Source organism: Dreissena polymorpha, chromosome 1 (assembly GCF_020536995.1).
Source record: "Dreissena polymorpha isolate Duluth1 chromosome 1, UMN_Dpol_1.0, whole genome shotgun sequence".
NCBI classification, from domain to species: Eukaryota; Metazoa; Mollusca; class Bivalvia; order Myida; family Dreissenidae; genus Dreissena; species Dreissena polymorpha.
Genome location: NC_068355.1, coordinates 73,536,078 through 73,550,833, shown reverse-complemented (window position 1 = coordinate 73,550,833; position 14,756 = coordinate 73,536,078). Strand labels below are relative to the sequence as shown.

The 14,756-nt window shown below is 35.6% G+C and overlaps 1 protein-coding gene across 8 annotated transcripts; it reads right to left on the bottom strand.

The window, feature by feature from the left end:
• Nucleotides 1–1,871: 1,871 nt before the first annotated feature.
• LOC127835159 (uncharacterized) lies at nucleotides 1,872–10,743 on the bottom strand. Of its 8 annotated transcripts, none has more exons than XM_052361477.1 (2): nucleotides 10,514–10,743; nucleotides 1,872–4,070 (listed from the first exon to the last, which is right to left on the bottom strand). In XM_052361477.1, exon 2 carries the CDS (start codon nucleotides 4,055–4,057, stop codon nucleotides 3,362–3,364), a length of 696 nt encoding a protein of 231 aa, XP_052217437.1. In that variant the 5' UTR covers nucleotides 4,058–4,070; nucleotides 10,514–10,743; the 3' UTR covers nucleotides 1,872–3,361. The 8 variants fall into 8 exon arrangements, with proteins under 8 accessions (XP_052217437.1, XP_052217455.1, XP_052217480.1 ...); XM_052361495.1 differs by lacking the exon at nucleotides 10,514–10,743 and adding an exon at nucleotides 9,133–9,429; XM_052361520.1 differs by lacking the exon at nucleotides 10,514–10,743 and adding an exon at nucleotides 6,948–7,031.
• Nucleotides 10,744–14,756: the final 4,013 nt, after the last annotated feature.

Here is a 14,756-nt window from a genome sequence, read left to right as displayed (position 1 = left end):
TCATGGGAACTGAAATCAATATTATGGCTTTGTTAACTTGGAATAAATATTTGCATCACTTACCTCATCATTTATTTACCCAAATTTGAATAATGGATACAAACGACATATCGCATTAGTTAAAACGTAACACTTTCATTCGAAAACGGATCAGACTAATGTCAAAATAAAACTTAGAGATACATTTAAAATAGGCAAAAACTGCTCTGTAATAAATAACTCGAATTAAATTCGCAAGTTTTCAAAGTACTTTTAACATGTGCGTTTCTAATTTTTTTATTAGTTTAAATTATCAGTCACTTTTTTGAAGGTGCGTTTGAAACACATATATGAAAGTTATTTCGCTATACCTCAGTCACAAATAGACACCGATCACCGTCCGATCAGCGGCCGACGTATTTATCCGCTCATCGGGCTGGCGACCGGCCGATGATCGCACGGAAACCGGGCCAATCTGTAGCATCGGGAGGTTTCCGGATTAATTTTAAGTCTCACTTAAAATTTTACCCGACGTCGGGCCCGGGAAAGAATCGATCTGAGATCGAAACAAGATCGGACGATCAACGCACGATGTATCACCCGGCGATCGCCCGACATCGGATTCATTGAACGTGTATCGGCAATAGTAAAGGTACTTCCCAGAGGCATATACATCGGCCGGCGACCGTCTGATTACCGGAGGCTCTCCGCACGATGCCCGACGGACGCCCGACGATGCTCGTTATGATACACGTACAATGAATCCGATGGCGGGTGCACGCCGGGCGATAACCGTTCGTTGATCGTCCGATCTTTTTTTCGATCTGAACTCGATTCCTACCCGGGCCCGATGTCGGGTAAATCAAACTGTGATATAAAAAAATTAATCCGGACGCCGCCCGAGGATACAAAATGACCCAATGTGCGTGCGATCATCGGCCGGCGCCCGCCCGATGAGCGGAAAAGAAAACGTCGGCCGCTGATTGGACGGTGATCGGTGTCTATTTGTGACTGAGGTTTAAAACTTTGTCACTCATCGGACGGCGGACGGCTGCGACGTGTCCAGTCTCCCCGCTGCCTTGAGATCGGACACATCGGCTGGCGACCGGATTATTCGTGACTGAGGCATTAGACAAAACGGTTGACCCTTATGTAGTTTCAAAAAAAGCGAAAAATACACGACTGATTGTGATTGTGTTAAAGAGTTTTATTCCAACACTTATGTACACTATAAAAATCGCTGTCGGGACGATTTGCAAATACTCGAATAACATAATGTGTAAACTCAGACGAAGGACACAGCAGATAAACAATAACTTACCATTGAGTATATTCAGGTTATACATTTTAAAGACCATAACTGCCAAAAAAGATTTTAGTTTTATACAAAAATTTCGAATGGAAACATAAATCTTGTAAAGATTTTTTTTTAATACATTCCGTAGTATAGCACACAGATGTGTATCCCGATTATTTCAATTTACGTTTAATTACAACTGTATGTTGTTGTTTTTTTAAGCAAATATAATAAACATAGCGCTATATAAAACAATTTATTTATGAATTTTCAAAATTGAGAGCTTATATAGTAACATATTATAACATACGAAGCGCATACATTCAGGATATCAAAAATAAAATATGCAATTTATCAATGTCACACCATCTTTACCTTGTGTGTTTCCAATCCAAAGTATGTTGCAACTTTATTTGAAATTATACGAGTAAAGTTATTCATGGCAGTAGGGTTATTTTACATCGATGACTTTCTATAGGAAGCTACTTAAGGGTATTGACTTGTATTCCAAGTCAATGAAACTGACATAAAACGCCTATGAAAGTATCCAACCGCTGTAATGAAAGGGAATTAATAATAAATCAACACATGAATGTAAGATTTTTCAATGAACCATTCAATGATTTATTCACAACTTATTTAACATCTATACTACTTAATCAACAAGAATATGAACACAGGAGTAAAACCGGAGAAAAAGCACCTAATTCGGTCTGCGACCTTTATACATCATGTTTCCGATCTTATCCGAATATCTGATCCGAATTGACGGTGAATTGTAAACATACAAATTAGCTACAAAGCCGTGAATAAATAACAAATAAATGATGAATTAATGATGAATATCACCATATCGCATCCCAATATTAATTGTTAAAGACGCATGTATCGCTGAAGTAGACTTTGAGAACCTCGATAATATTTTAAGCACACATAGGACTTGTAAAAACCAGCTGCTATGGCACAGCACCAGCATCGTTTTAAAAAGCTGAAAGCAATGCAAACAAGTCTAGTCTTAATTAATATAGCTAATATTAGTTTAAACATTTCATTCAAAAATGATTGTTTTAAACCGCGATCGCGATCGTTGATACATTATCGCTCGGTTGATTGTGCTCTAATCGTAAAGAGGTCAGTACACTATTCGGATTACATCTTCCTAGTTTTACCCACGTTTTTTAACCCATTTATGCCTAGTGGACTCTCTCATCCTTCTAAATTGTATCAATTTATTTCCAAAATTAGGGATTTCTAGTGTATTTTTTCTATATTTAGAATATTTCTTAGAGAAATTCATTTAAACAAACAGCGCAGACCCTGATGAGACGCCGCATAATGGGCATAAATGGGTTAAGGACATTATTACGAATATCAACGACCTATTACACAAGTAAGACGCGATTTAATCAAGACATGATGTGAAACGGTTAAGCCACGCAAGCGTCAGGAACACGCTACGAAAGAAGACAAAGAAAGTGTGTCTTCTAAGATTGTAGCATTATAAAAAAAAACATTAGGGTTTACATACAAAAAGCCAATGATTATATATATATGCAGTACTCTTAAAGACGATAAAGACACCAACATGAATGTTTCGTGCATAACAGAGACATTATAATAAGGTATGCCGTACAGAATAAGCGATAAATCTTGCATGCAACGATGTAAGCTATATATGCTACGCAATAAATCGTACAATTCACGCGATCCAATCACAAATGTATATATTATTTATCTATGCATCTTTTTTACCGTGCTTAATATATTGAAGGTATTTGTCAGACCCAGTTTATAATAAAATAATCAAAACAACACTATACAGAGAAAAGAGTATTTGCATAGAAGTTCCGAAATAATCGTATATGTACATCGACACATATAGTGACGAAAGCGTTAAGACGAACATGCATACATGTTTTAACATGAACAATAGCACACACGTTTTTAAATATTATCGAACATTCGCGTATGAAGCGCAGAGCGTTTGTAAAAATTATGCGAATTGTAATTTTTTTTTATTTTACGAGTTTAACTGGTTTAAACATGTTTTCGCGCTGAACGTGGTCCAATGTACAAGGATGCAGGCTACACTCCAGTTTGTGTTAAAGGCACAAGAATCTCGTGCAGACTCTTAAACCTTGGGTCGTCCGTAAGATTTGTATACGCGCTCGGGATTATGTCAGCTAACACCCCGCGTTCGTCCACTGTGTGGTACACTTCCATTTTACCGTGTTTGTCCTTAACCTTGAAAATCACATGCCGTTTGTCGTCTGCTAACACAGGAAGCTTAATGTCACTCAATGACGCGTTGCGCTCTGCTGTAACTGAAGCAGACGCCGGCGTCCCCCTTTCTTGATTCGCTCCGTTTACCGGAAACGAAAATGGACGAGCGTTATTTTGGAGGCTCGGCAACGTCACTTCCGCTGAATGTTCTTTGTCCTGTGACGAGCGTTTGTGCGCGGAGCTGGAATTCAGCAGCGACTGCATGTGTCCGTGCCTTTTCATCATGCGACTTAAGAACGATTTCTGATTGAGATCAATTATTCGCGAAATCCGCTCCTTCTCTATTCTAATGTTAGCCAATTTTATGTCTAGCATGTGCTCCTGAGTGGCGTTATCGTAGAGAAGCACCCGGGATAGTTTCGATTTCGGCAGTATTGACCGGCGCTGGTTCCCGTAATTCGGCGCAATGCGCGGGGGCCGGTGCATATACTTGATGTTCACTTCCTCTTTGGGCTGCTTCAGGCTGTTTCCATTCCCAGAACTCCCGGATCTCGCCATTTCAAGCGATCGTCTGAAGTGAAATGAAAACATCCATTGAATAATTTTATCGCTCTTAAAATCACCTGTTTATGTTTCCTATAAATGTTTAGTAAGCGCTTCTTGATCTCATTTCCCCATTATATTAAACCTCATATGTAATTGGATATTTTCATAAAATGTATTGTGTAAATATCAATCGTATAGAAATTCGAACAAGGAATATCTATTAATAAAAAAGCCAATGGTTTTAGTAACGTTGCGTTCTTTTTTTCACTCAATAGTCTCATATCCACCGCATAAAATGTTTGTTACGAAGTACATATTAGCTTTCGTATAAACAAGTTTGTATAAGTAAGATCACAACATATGTGTTCTCACATGGCTTATTATAAATGCATTTCTTCGTCATCGAAACATATGGTATGTATGATAGGTGATCAAAACGTAGTTTTCTTTCCATACATTTAAAGGGGCCTTTTCACAGATTTTGGCATTTTTTAACATATTCATTAAATGCTTTATATCGATAAATGTAAACATTGGATCATAAAAGCTCCAGTAAAAAATCAAGAATAAAATTAAAAAAAGGAAAAGAACATTGCCCGGACCAGGTTTCGAACCAGTGACCCCTGGAGTCCTGCCAGAGTCCTGAAGTGAAAAAGGCTTTAACCTATTGAGCTATTCCGCCGTGTACACATACTCAACGTATTTTATACCTTATATAAGCAATCTTCGTAGTTTCACAAAATTTAACGACAAAAACAGAACTCTCCAAATTATTCAATCGTTTCGCGTTGCAACGCTTTATAATTTTTAGGTTTTAAAATCGTAAAAAGATGCATATAATGGCTATATTAGACCATGGTAAATGTTCAGTATTACCGTTTCCTCACAAATATCATAACTAAAACGAAAATTTGCGAATCTGAAACAACTTTTTTCAATTATGTCAATTTACCAAAGCGTGAAAAGATCCCTTTAAATAACACTGTGAAAACCACGTCATGCGAAAATAGGTTTTATAACTTTTATAGCATATGACCAGCGTAGTTCAAACCTCTGGACATGCGTTACGCATTCTGCGCATACGCAGTCTGGTCTTGGACTACGCTTTCCTCTATAAAAAGCACGTTCGGTACCGTGGTATCTCCTGAATATCCTTGTAAGTATGCATATCCTGACACGACTGCACAGATGCGCAGGCTGTGCTGGAGCTACGCTGACAGCATATCGCATAAGACCCATTTCACATGACGCGGGTCTATACAAATGTCATTGTGACTTGTAAATGAAACATTAAACCACGATACTTTCGGATTGAAAATTGAAGTCACAAATTAGCAAACTGGCAAATAGCGGTAACCTTGTCTGACTTGTAGGGAATATTTTGATAAAGACTGACCGCGTACGTCATACATGTGTGGATAGTTAACTAACGATTTTCCTTCTATCATGGGCCCTATACTATTTCAGTGGTTTTGTCTCACAATTCAAGACAAATGACATTTACCGATAGGGTTTCATTCATTACTTTCCCTAAAATTCATAGTATTTGATATCTTGAAGCAATACTGTGTTATCAACATAAGGCGTTTATTGATAGTACATTCCGTTTTCCCCTGACGATTTAATGAACCAGTACCGATTCTGAAAGTCTTGGGTACTATGAATGGAACTCACCATTAATGCGTAATTAAAAATAGGCCACAATGTGTGTTTATGTTTCGCAGAACAAAAGAGAGTAGTCCGCATTTCCCTACATTGAGCAGTGTTACACTCATTACTACAGAGACGCGGTGATGTTGCTAATGTTCCGGTGGATTATGCTCAAATCAGCCTATGGATGAATGCAGTGTATTCATTCGGGTCTTTGGGCGTTTTGTAACGGTAATCTGGTGAAAAGCTGGGTTAAAAACCAACGCCCCAAAAAGCCATAACAGTTTTAATATGTTTTGTTTCTTCTCTAGACGTTGCGAGAAAGCAATTCTTTAGATAGACATTATTAAATCAGTGCATTTGGTAGTTACACGAACAAACATATATATCAACACGTTTGTAAGACAATATTTTTCACATAAATGTATAGCTTTTTAAATATAAGGTGTCTTTTTCTTCAGCGGCGCGCAAACAAGGATCACATTTTTAATACATGAATGGTCGCGCATCAATTTTTACAAATGCAATTTAATCATTTACTTCTGTGATCACCTTTCATGTAACTCGTTAGGGCAATCTCAAATTAATTTACTGTAAGAGACACATTGAGATTTAATTTTTATTCAAAATCAAATAATTTCTGCTTACAATCGGAAACAATATAACAAATTTAACAATATGTTTGTGTTTTAAACATTTTAAATGTACAGATCTAAATACAAAATAGTTTACAGGAATTTTGCAAAAGTATGTTGTCGTTTTTAAAATTGAGTGAACACATTACATTACGTGTTTCATGTAAATTCGTGAGAGTGTTAAATATGACAGACAACCGTATTCCCTTATATTCACAGACATGTGAGAACACAATTATAACGTGTCGAATACGATTACCATACGCACCAGTTTGTGCAAACAGTTTATGGTCCTAAAGAAATGTGCATACCTAAACTTGATAAAGTTTAATATCTCTAAATGGTAAAATCAATCACACTTATATGAACGTACACGAGAAAGAAACGTTCGTGTGCGCGTGACTTAAAACTTTTTAAACGTGAATATTTATACACATTCCTGCCGCAATATTTTACCAATCCTCACATAATCTTGTCCCGTTTCCGCACTTATTTCACATGCAGAGAATAGGCAAGCAGTTGGTTGGATGATGAATCGTATTGAAAATCATTTTTCTAAATTAATGCTAATGTCCTAGCGAACGTTCCGAAATATTGTCGTAATCAGTAATACTTACATTTATCTTATCAACTTCAGTATTTAAGTGTCCTCGTATTGTTAATGTTTCGATGAGACATATTAATCTTATTTCTGAAATGATTGACGAGATGTGCATGTACGTAAACGTTTAACAAGCAAAGTATGATGATAATTGTGATGATGATGATTATGGTGGTGGTTGTAGTGGTGGTGGTGTTAGTAGGTGTGGTGGTGAAGATGATGACGCTGAGGGTTAGGGGAGGACGAAGTTGTCTCTTAAATGTAGATAGCAATGTTGAATGTCTAGATTAAGTATAGAATTCCAAATGAAGGCTATCAAAGGTATTTAATGAGGAGTACAAACTTGACAAATCTAGAATTTCATTTATCTTTTTGCATAAAGCAGTTGGATCGATTTGTATATCGAAGTGGCTGTATAAATCAAAGTGACGCTTATAGCGATGTTAGCGGGACAATGTTTATTTAAGAATTAGGAGAGTGTATTTAAATCTACACAATCCATTTATATGTTTGGCTTTCGGGTTTGCGTTGTTAACACTTAACGGATACGATAAGGTTATTATTGGCATATTAAAACGATGAAAATAGTAATAGTTGATAAAGTGCCGAGTGGTGTTAGTATGGCTGTCCGACTGAGCCATCTTTTCGAGCTTTTCGGCATGATTAGCAACAACCTCACATCACATATATGTTGAGCCGTGCTCTGTAAAAAGGGGCTTTAACTCTTCCAGTGCTGGAACTGAATGTTGAAGGCCTTTGCAAACAGTTTGGATCCAGATGAGACGCCACAGAACGTGGCGTCTCATCAGGATCCAAACTGTTTGCTATTCTGATAGTATTCTTTGGAAAAAAATCAAAGAAAATGCTAATGTTAGAAATTCAGCAGACGAGATTTTTGCAGACGACAAATTTCCCAGCATGCAAAGGGTTAATACATTAGCGTAAGGTGTCGTCCCAGATTAATCTGTGAAGCCCGCAAAGACTTTTCAGTAACGACACTTTCCGCTTTTATGCTATTTTCTGTTTAAAGAAAGTCTCTTCTTAGCAAAAATCTAGTTTAGGCGGAATCTGTCGTCCCTGATTAGCCTGTGCGGACTGCACGGGCTAATCTGGGTCGATACTTTACGCACCTGCATTTAACCCCTTTTTCATAGAGCACGGCCCATTTACATTCGTTTTTAGTTAATATGGTGTTCAAGGGATAATGTGTGAGTTCCAAGAGTTAAAAATCTAACGGTGACAAAAAGATGCAAATGTCACACGTTTGCTACCGTTTAAGAGAAAGAGATGATTAGGTATACAACATGTATAATAAAACAATAATCGTTACGACTCGGTCCCGGACTCGGTACTTCCCGGACAAAATATCCTTTTGTCGGTAGTTGAGATGACGTCCACTTGTGTTCAACAGACGTTTTATGATATCATTATCAACCTCTCAATATTATCTCACAGAGAACGGGTGAAAATGTTCCCTTTTTATTTTTAAAAGAGTTTACAGTCAGTAAAACTGATCGTGGTCATCTGCATCGCGAAAAAGAGAATTCAAAGGGACGATTTGCAAATGAAACACAAAATTTAAGCAAAGATTATATGAATATGTATTTTTAGCAATGTGCGCATTTTTATATAAATGTTATGGAAAGTAATCGTATATACGGTAAGCGCTTTGTTTCAGATATGCGCTGAGCGGTCGACTCCCCTGATTAATATGGGTTCAGATATCAACAAATTATCGCTGTGAACAATGAAATAAGCAGCACAGTTTGCAATTACTGATACATACAATCATATTAAGATTAAGCGAGGCGCCAGGGCTTGAAATTGCGAAGTTAATAGCGGATTCGATGTGGAACGGATCGAATAACGCGTTGTTTGGACTGCGCTTTCTGGAATCAGAAAATCGAACCGGAAAACGAGTGTACATTTTATTTTGTAATGAAAACATAGTTTGACATTTGAGGTTATTGGGAGAATGATAATTACACAAACAATGATCATAATGATGATGACAATGATGACGACGACGATGAAGATTAATGAGATGATTATGCTATAGACAATTATGATGATGATGGTTATGATGATGATGATGACGACGACGACAATGATGATGATGATGATGATGATGATGATTTTGTATCATGATTATTATTATTATTAACACTTAACATAAATAAGTTAATGTTTGGTATAATTACCTTTACTTTTAGGTAATCACATACAGCACATTGGTTCATCTGATATTAAATGCTGTTTAAAGCATACTTAATTACATTCCCAAAATTAATAATGATCCAGTCCGAAAGTCAACTTTTGAATAGTGAATCCACTTAAGTGCGCTAAATAATAAAATAAAAATATTTTCTTTTTATGCGTTACAAACGACCGCGGTTTTCCAATTTAATACTGCCTATTTATTTTCTCTTTTAATGAAAATGCTTTAAATACACCACAATGCTATTGATCCACCGAACAATAAAATCAACTTCTGTCGTCGGGGCGATATGCGGGAGTTTTAATTATACGCATTTAAAAAAGAATTTGCGAGCAGAATTAAACTAATGTAATTTTACTTTCTATACCACCCGATCTATTTAACTCCTTGTTATCGATTAAATCCTTTTAGAGTTTAAAGAACTTGAAGCCATCGACATTTCTCTTCAGTGGAAAGTTCCGTACAATTTAGAATGGGTAACTTATAATTTATTATTTTAAATCAAGATATGTAATAATAATAATAATAATAATAATAATAATAATAATAATAATAATAATAATGTCACAACTTTATATAAGTAATATTTGATTATCTTGCATTACGCAAAAACTTAAAGACTCATAGCATGTCACAAACATATAATGCACGATAAAATATTATTTATTAAAAAAAACACCTTAAAACCTCATTGATTAACCATCGAATATGGAAAAAATTGCGCATCCACTTCCTCTGTGGACTTTTTAAGAGCAACCGATTGAATGATGCGAACGCCAAAAGGTGTGCTCCAAAATTCAAAAGGGGTCTCAAATGCGACCAAAATAATCATACGGTTCGGAAGATAAAGTTCATAAAGTAAACACGGATTCGGTGCCGCGGCTATGTGACCGGGTTTAAGCCCATAACCCATTAATGCCTAGCGCCTAGAAAAATGGCCTTGGCAAACAGCGTAGATCCAGATGCGGAGTCTCATCAGGGTCTGCGCTGTTCGCTTGAAGGAATTTCTATAAGAAATATTCTAAATATAGAAATAAATACAATAGATATCACTAATTCTGGAAATAAATTGATCCAAGTCAGAAGGAAAGGAGAGTCCACTAGGCATAAATGGGTTAAGACAACGTTCTGGAGATCAATGCAACGACGCTAAGTGCGAGTAACGGACTCAAGCTCGCTTTTATTCAATATAAGAAGAAATTAATATAAGCGACGGGTGCCTGAATTTCAAAAAAAAGAATCTTGCTCATCAAAAGTATGAATTGTCCAGACAAATAAAAAAAGTAATTACAAGCGCTGCATTAAAATAAATATCACAAAAAGTTATAAGCTAGTTTTTTTTTAAATTTTAACATTGTACTTACTACGTATATTTGTCCCGAATAAACACATCGAGTTATAGACACTGTCTCGTCGCGCTTGTCTGAAACCTGCCTCATTTTAGAGGAATGTTAAATTTATTGTAACATGTTACACGGGTTATCTAACATTTGAAATTATACATCAACACTAACGGTGTAACCGCTCAATTCATCATCGTAGTTAAAGTTTCGCAATCACCCCACGTCGATATGGGCTATAGTTTCAAGCCTTTTCCATTTGTAATGGAAAAGTAATCGACTGTCATATTTAAGCATGGCAATACTGAATGTAGGATGTCATTCGATATTTATCTAACAAAGTGTGTAAACATAATCGAACCCACAGGTTGGAATAAAGCAAATCTAGAAATTGTGCGACTTTTATGTGACAATGTTTTTGTATATCGTTTGAGTACCTCCCTTTGTTCCATGAATGTTCAACCATTTTGTTCTTTTATTAGACGATTATTCTAACAAATGGACGGGATTTTGCTGAGTTACGAAGATATTTATTTTGTGCATCGACGTTCAATAGATTTGTGGATCTGAACGCTCTAAAAGCGCCTGATAGCACTTGTGTGATGAATGGCGTTTGAACACCAGTCTTTACTTTACTCTTTGGTACAATAGAAGACATTGAGTACGATAATTAATTATAACATTCGAATCAAGCAGAAAAATATAGGTTTACATGAAATACCCTAGTTTGTTTACTGATATGGTGAAATAAGACATATAGAATTATAACAAACCACGTTTACCAATCCAACCTTAAATACATCTTGATGTTAGAGTATTTATAAGAGGACAAACGCACAATATCAATTAACGAAAGAAGCTATTACTAATGCGTCTTGAACATATTCAAGTTACATACGGTAATTGTCACAGATATACGGTAATTGTCACAGATATACGGTAATTGTCACAGATATACGGTAATTGTCACATATATACGGTAATTGTCACAGATATACGGTAATTGTCACATATATACGGTAATTGTCACAGATATACGGTAATTGTCACAGTAATACGGTAATTGTCACAGAAATACGGTAATTGTCACAGATATACGATAATTGTCACAGATATACGGTAATTGTCACAGATATACGGTAATTGTCACAGATAAACGGTAATTGTCACAGATATACAGTAATTGTCACAGATTTACGGTAATTGTCACAGATATACGGCAATTGTCACAGATATACGGTAATTTCTTTTCGATTTTTTATTGCCACAAATGTTTATGTGTAATGTGTCTGTTTTTCATAGATCTTTATCATAGACACTGTTATCATATTGAGTTTAGTTTAATTGATATTAAAAATCGCTATAATAATCTCTACTGATTAACATTTAAAAAATGTTTGTTTGATTTTTATTGATAAATGAAAGTTGTCAGATTAACAACGTTTTTGTGAGCATGTGTATGTTGTATTTTTTTTTAAACAAAAATCAACAACTTAGGATTAATGGTTGTTTAAGTTCAGAACACTCGTAAATAAACAGCTCATTGCAGAACTAATTATAAGGGTAATCACTCTTGAGGAAGTTGGGCTTTCTTTAAAACACTTATGAACGACATGCCTGGCACGTGTTGAGAACTTCTCGCAACGGTTGTTTCCCATCCTCATTTTACAGTTACTAGCATGAACTCGGAAAGGAAAGATTGATAAAGAACAGTCTGATTTGTATGTCTCAACTACAATGGGGATGTGGGGATGCAAATAGATTTCGTCACCTGTGTAGTAAAAAAATAGGTATTTTTCAATAAACGAGGAGTGAAAGGTAAACAAAAGTAGTCCCATAGCAGGTGTTGTACATGGTAAGGTGTTGAATAAACCTTATCGTTATTCAACGGGTCTTAATTTGTAAAATAAAATCATTAAGCAGAAGGATAAAGTTGATATTTAATCTACCCAATCTGTTTCAAGATTGATACAGAGTGATACATCTTTGAGAATGACGACTTTGAGCATGTGTTCTTAGGCACCAAGGTTTCTGACGCAGTTTTATCGATATTTTACCCGAGTTTTGTAACAACCAGCGTAATGCTGTTGCAAATGGTTCTTTTGTCTGTTGAAAGAACTAGTTTCAGTTGCAGAATAAAGAAAAAAGCATAATGTAACAAACTCAATGTGAAATAATAACCCAGCCAGCACACCACTTTCGGATAGATATCGGTAGCAAAACGGTATATCGGCAAATCGGCCCGATGTCTATCCTATGTTAATCCGTTTCGCCGCCCGATATATGTAATTAACAAAAAATGTCATTTTACATGCATCATGTTTAATGAAATATTACATATATACATATATTCGTACCACAAAACATAAATATGGTCAATAATAAATATGCAACTTGTGCTTATTTTTGCCGATAGCGAGCCGACAACGGCCCGTTGTGGTCGTCAATGTTTTCGTTCAAAAACGATAAATTCGTTCGGTTAAGGAAATTTTCTGGCGGCCAAGTTAAATGAGGCGCTCGAACACAAACATTGTGTCTTGCGTTTTGTTTCGGAGATCTTCATTAAAGTTCAAGTTAGTATTTGTTGATTATAATATATAATTAACTTTAATTTTTTACGCACATGTAGATTTGTTCGTAAATAACGTGTATGTAATCGCCATACCTTGTTTCTAAAGACGGCAACTCTATTTTAGCAATGGGCGGCAGCTCCATTTTCGCCTGTGTTCCTTTCTTAAGCATTCTACAATTCTAGCACTGTAAGAAGATTTCACGTAAGTTGTCCGTTCAGATTAACATATAAGCGTTAATTTGTTGAGAACATAATTTTGGGCCGCAAATTTTATCTAGGATAAATATCCTCGTGTCTTATTTTCAATTGTATCCACTTTTATGTTTAATACATTCTTGTTGGTATTCTACTCCTTTTATCAAAGTTAAAAGTATTTGAAAAACAAATAAATCTCCTTCAATAATGTGTACAGTTTATCACAAGCACTTGAAAAGTCTTAATAGTCAATTCTATATCCTAGTAAAAAAACTGAATTAAATTCTTATATTAAATTCATTAAAACCAAAGAGCCTTTCGAACTTTCGAAACTGAATCGCTGATATTTCCGCGGTTAAATAAATTATCTCAATAATTGTCCAATGAATATCAAATGAGATAGTCGGAAAGTTCTTTATTTTTTTAACTGCATATACATGTACACGAATTGGAAAACTGTGAATGCAGGTATAATAGTTGTCTACTTGATGACATTGTCGGTAATGTTTGTGTCAATAATACGGTTTGTCACACCTCAAATCCTCAAGTTGCACGACATATAATCGCTGGATTTAAGGTTGACATAATACGGACAATTATGAAGAATGGATTTTTTTTCTTTTTTGTTCTTGCGTATTGCGTAAGATGTCAAGCTGTCAGGCGCCATCAACATCAGCGTCGGGCCTGAACATTGAACAGATAAATAATGAATTCATGATCATACGTACGTTTGACTTTACAAAAGCGTGTGTTTTTTGGTATAATGCAATTAAGGTCTACTTGAATTGTTTTGACTGACATTGGTCAGTAAATTGTACTCCAACCACATATTAATTTTTGACCAACTTTACCACAAGTATTTTTTCTCAACTAATAAAGTCGCTAGCAGGCCACACAATTGAGAGAACCAGATCCCATTACAGGCAAGTCGTGTTTTTTTAAATAATTTTTATTGTTAATAGCAATTATGTAATTATTAAACCTAAATGTACTCGTTACATTTTTTTCAGATGTTATTATATTTGCACATAAAACTGTCCTAGCCCTTAGAGCTACCAGACAAATTCCAAATTTGCCAAACATCATACATATAGATAAAATGACAATGGTACATTTGCACAAATATATGCACGTTTAATATAGATGAGCAACTTTCTTATGTGTACAGTTTTATCAGCGACACTTATTTTGTAATCGTCCAATGTACGTTATCTGTATGTTCCAATCTATTTTTCTCGATCGCCGCCACACGTTGAGTCCGGAGGCAAGTTATTTGAAAACTGACAATAAATGTCCGAAAGACAATTCGGCCTGGTTCCGTGTTCACTTACTTAATCTTATACGTAAAAATAAACAAAATACTTGACACAAGAAAGCAAAATAATTAGTATGAATACATAAACCGTCTAATAGGGATTTAAAATCCCGTTAGGCGCAACGGAATTATGGAAAGGACACGTGACGAACATGTACTTTGACCATATACTTATAGAATATATA

Coding starts and splice junctions, on each gene's coding strand:
- LOC127835159 (XM_052361471.1), bottom strand. CDS start 5,213: ATGCATACTTACAAGGATATTCAGGAGATACCACG. Junction 4,071..5,178: donor GATATTCAGGAGATACCACG/GTACCGAACGTG, acceptor ATTTCACTTCAG/ACGATCGCTTGAAATGGCGA.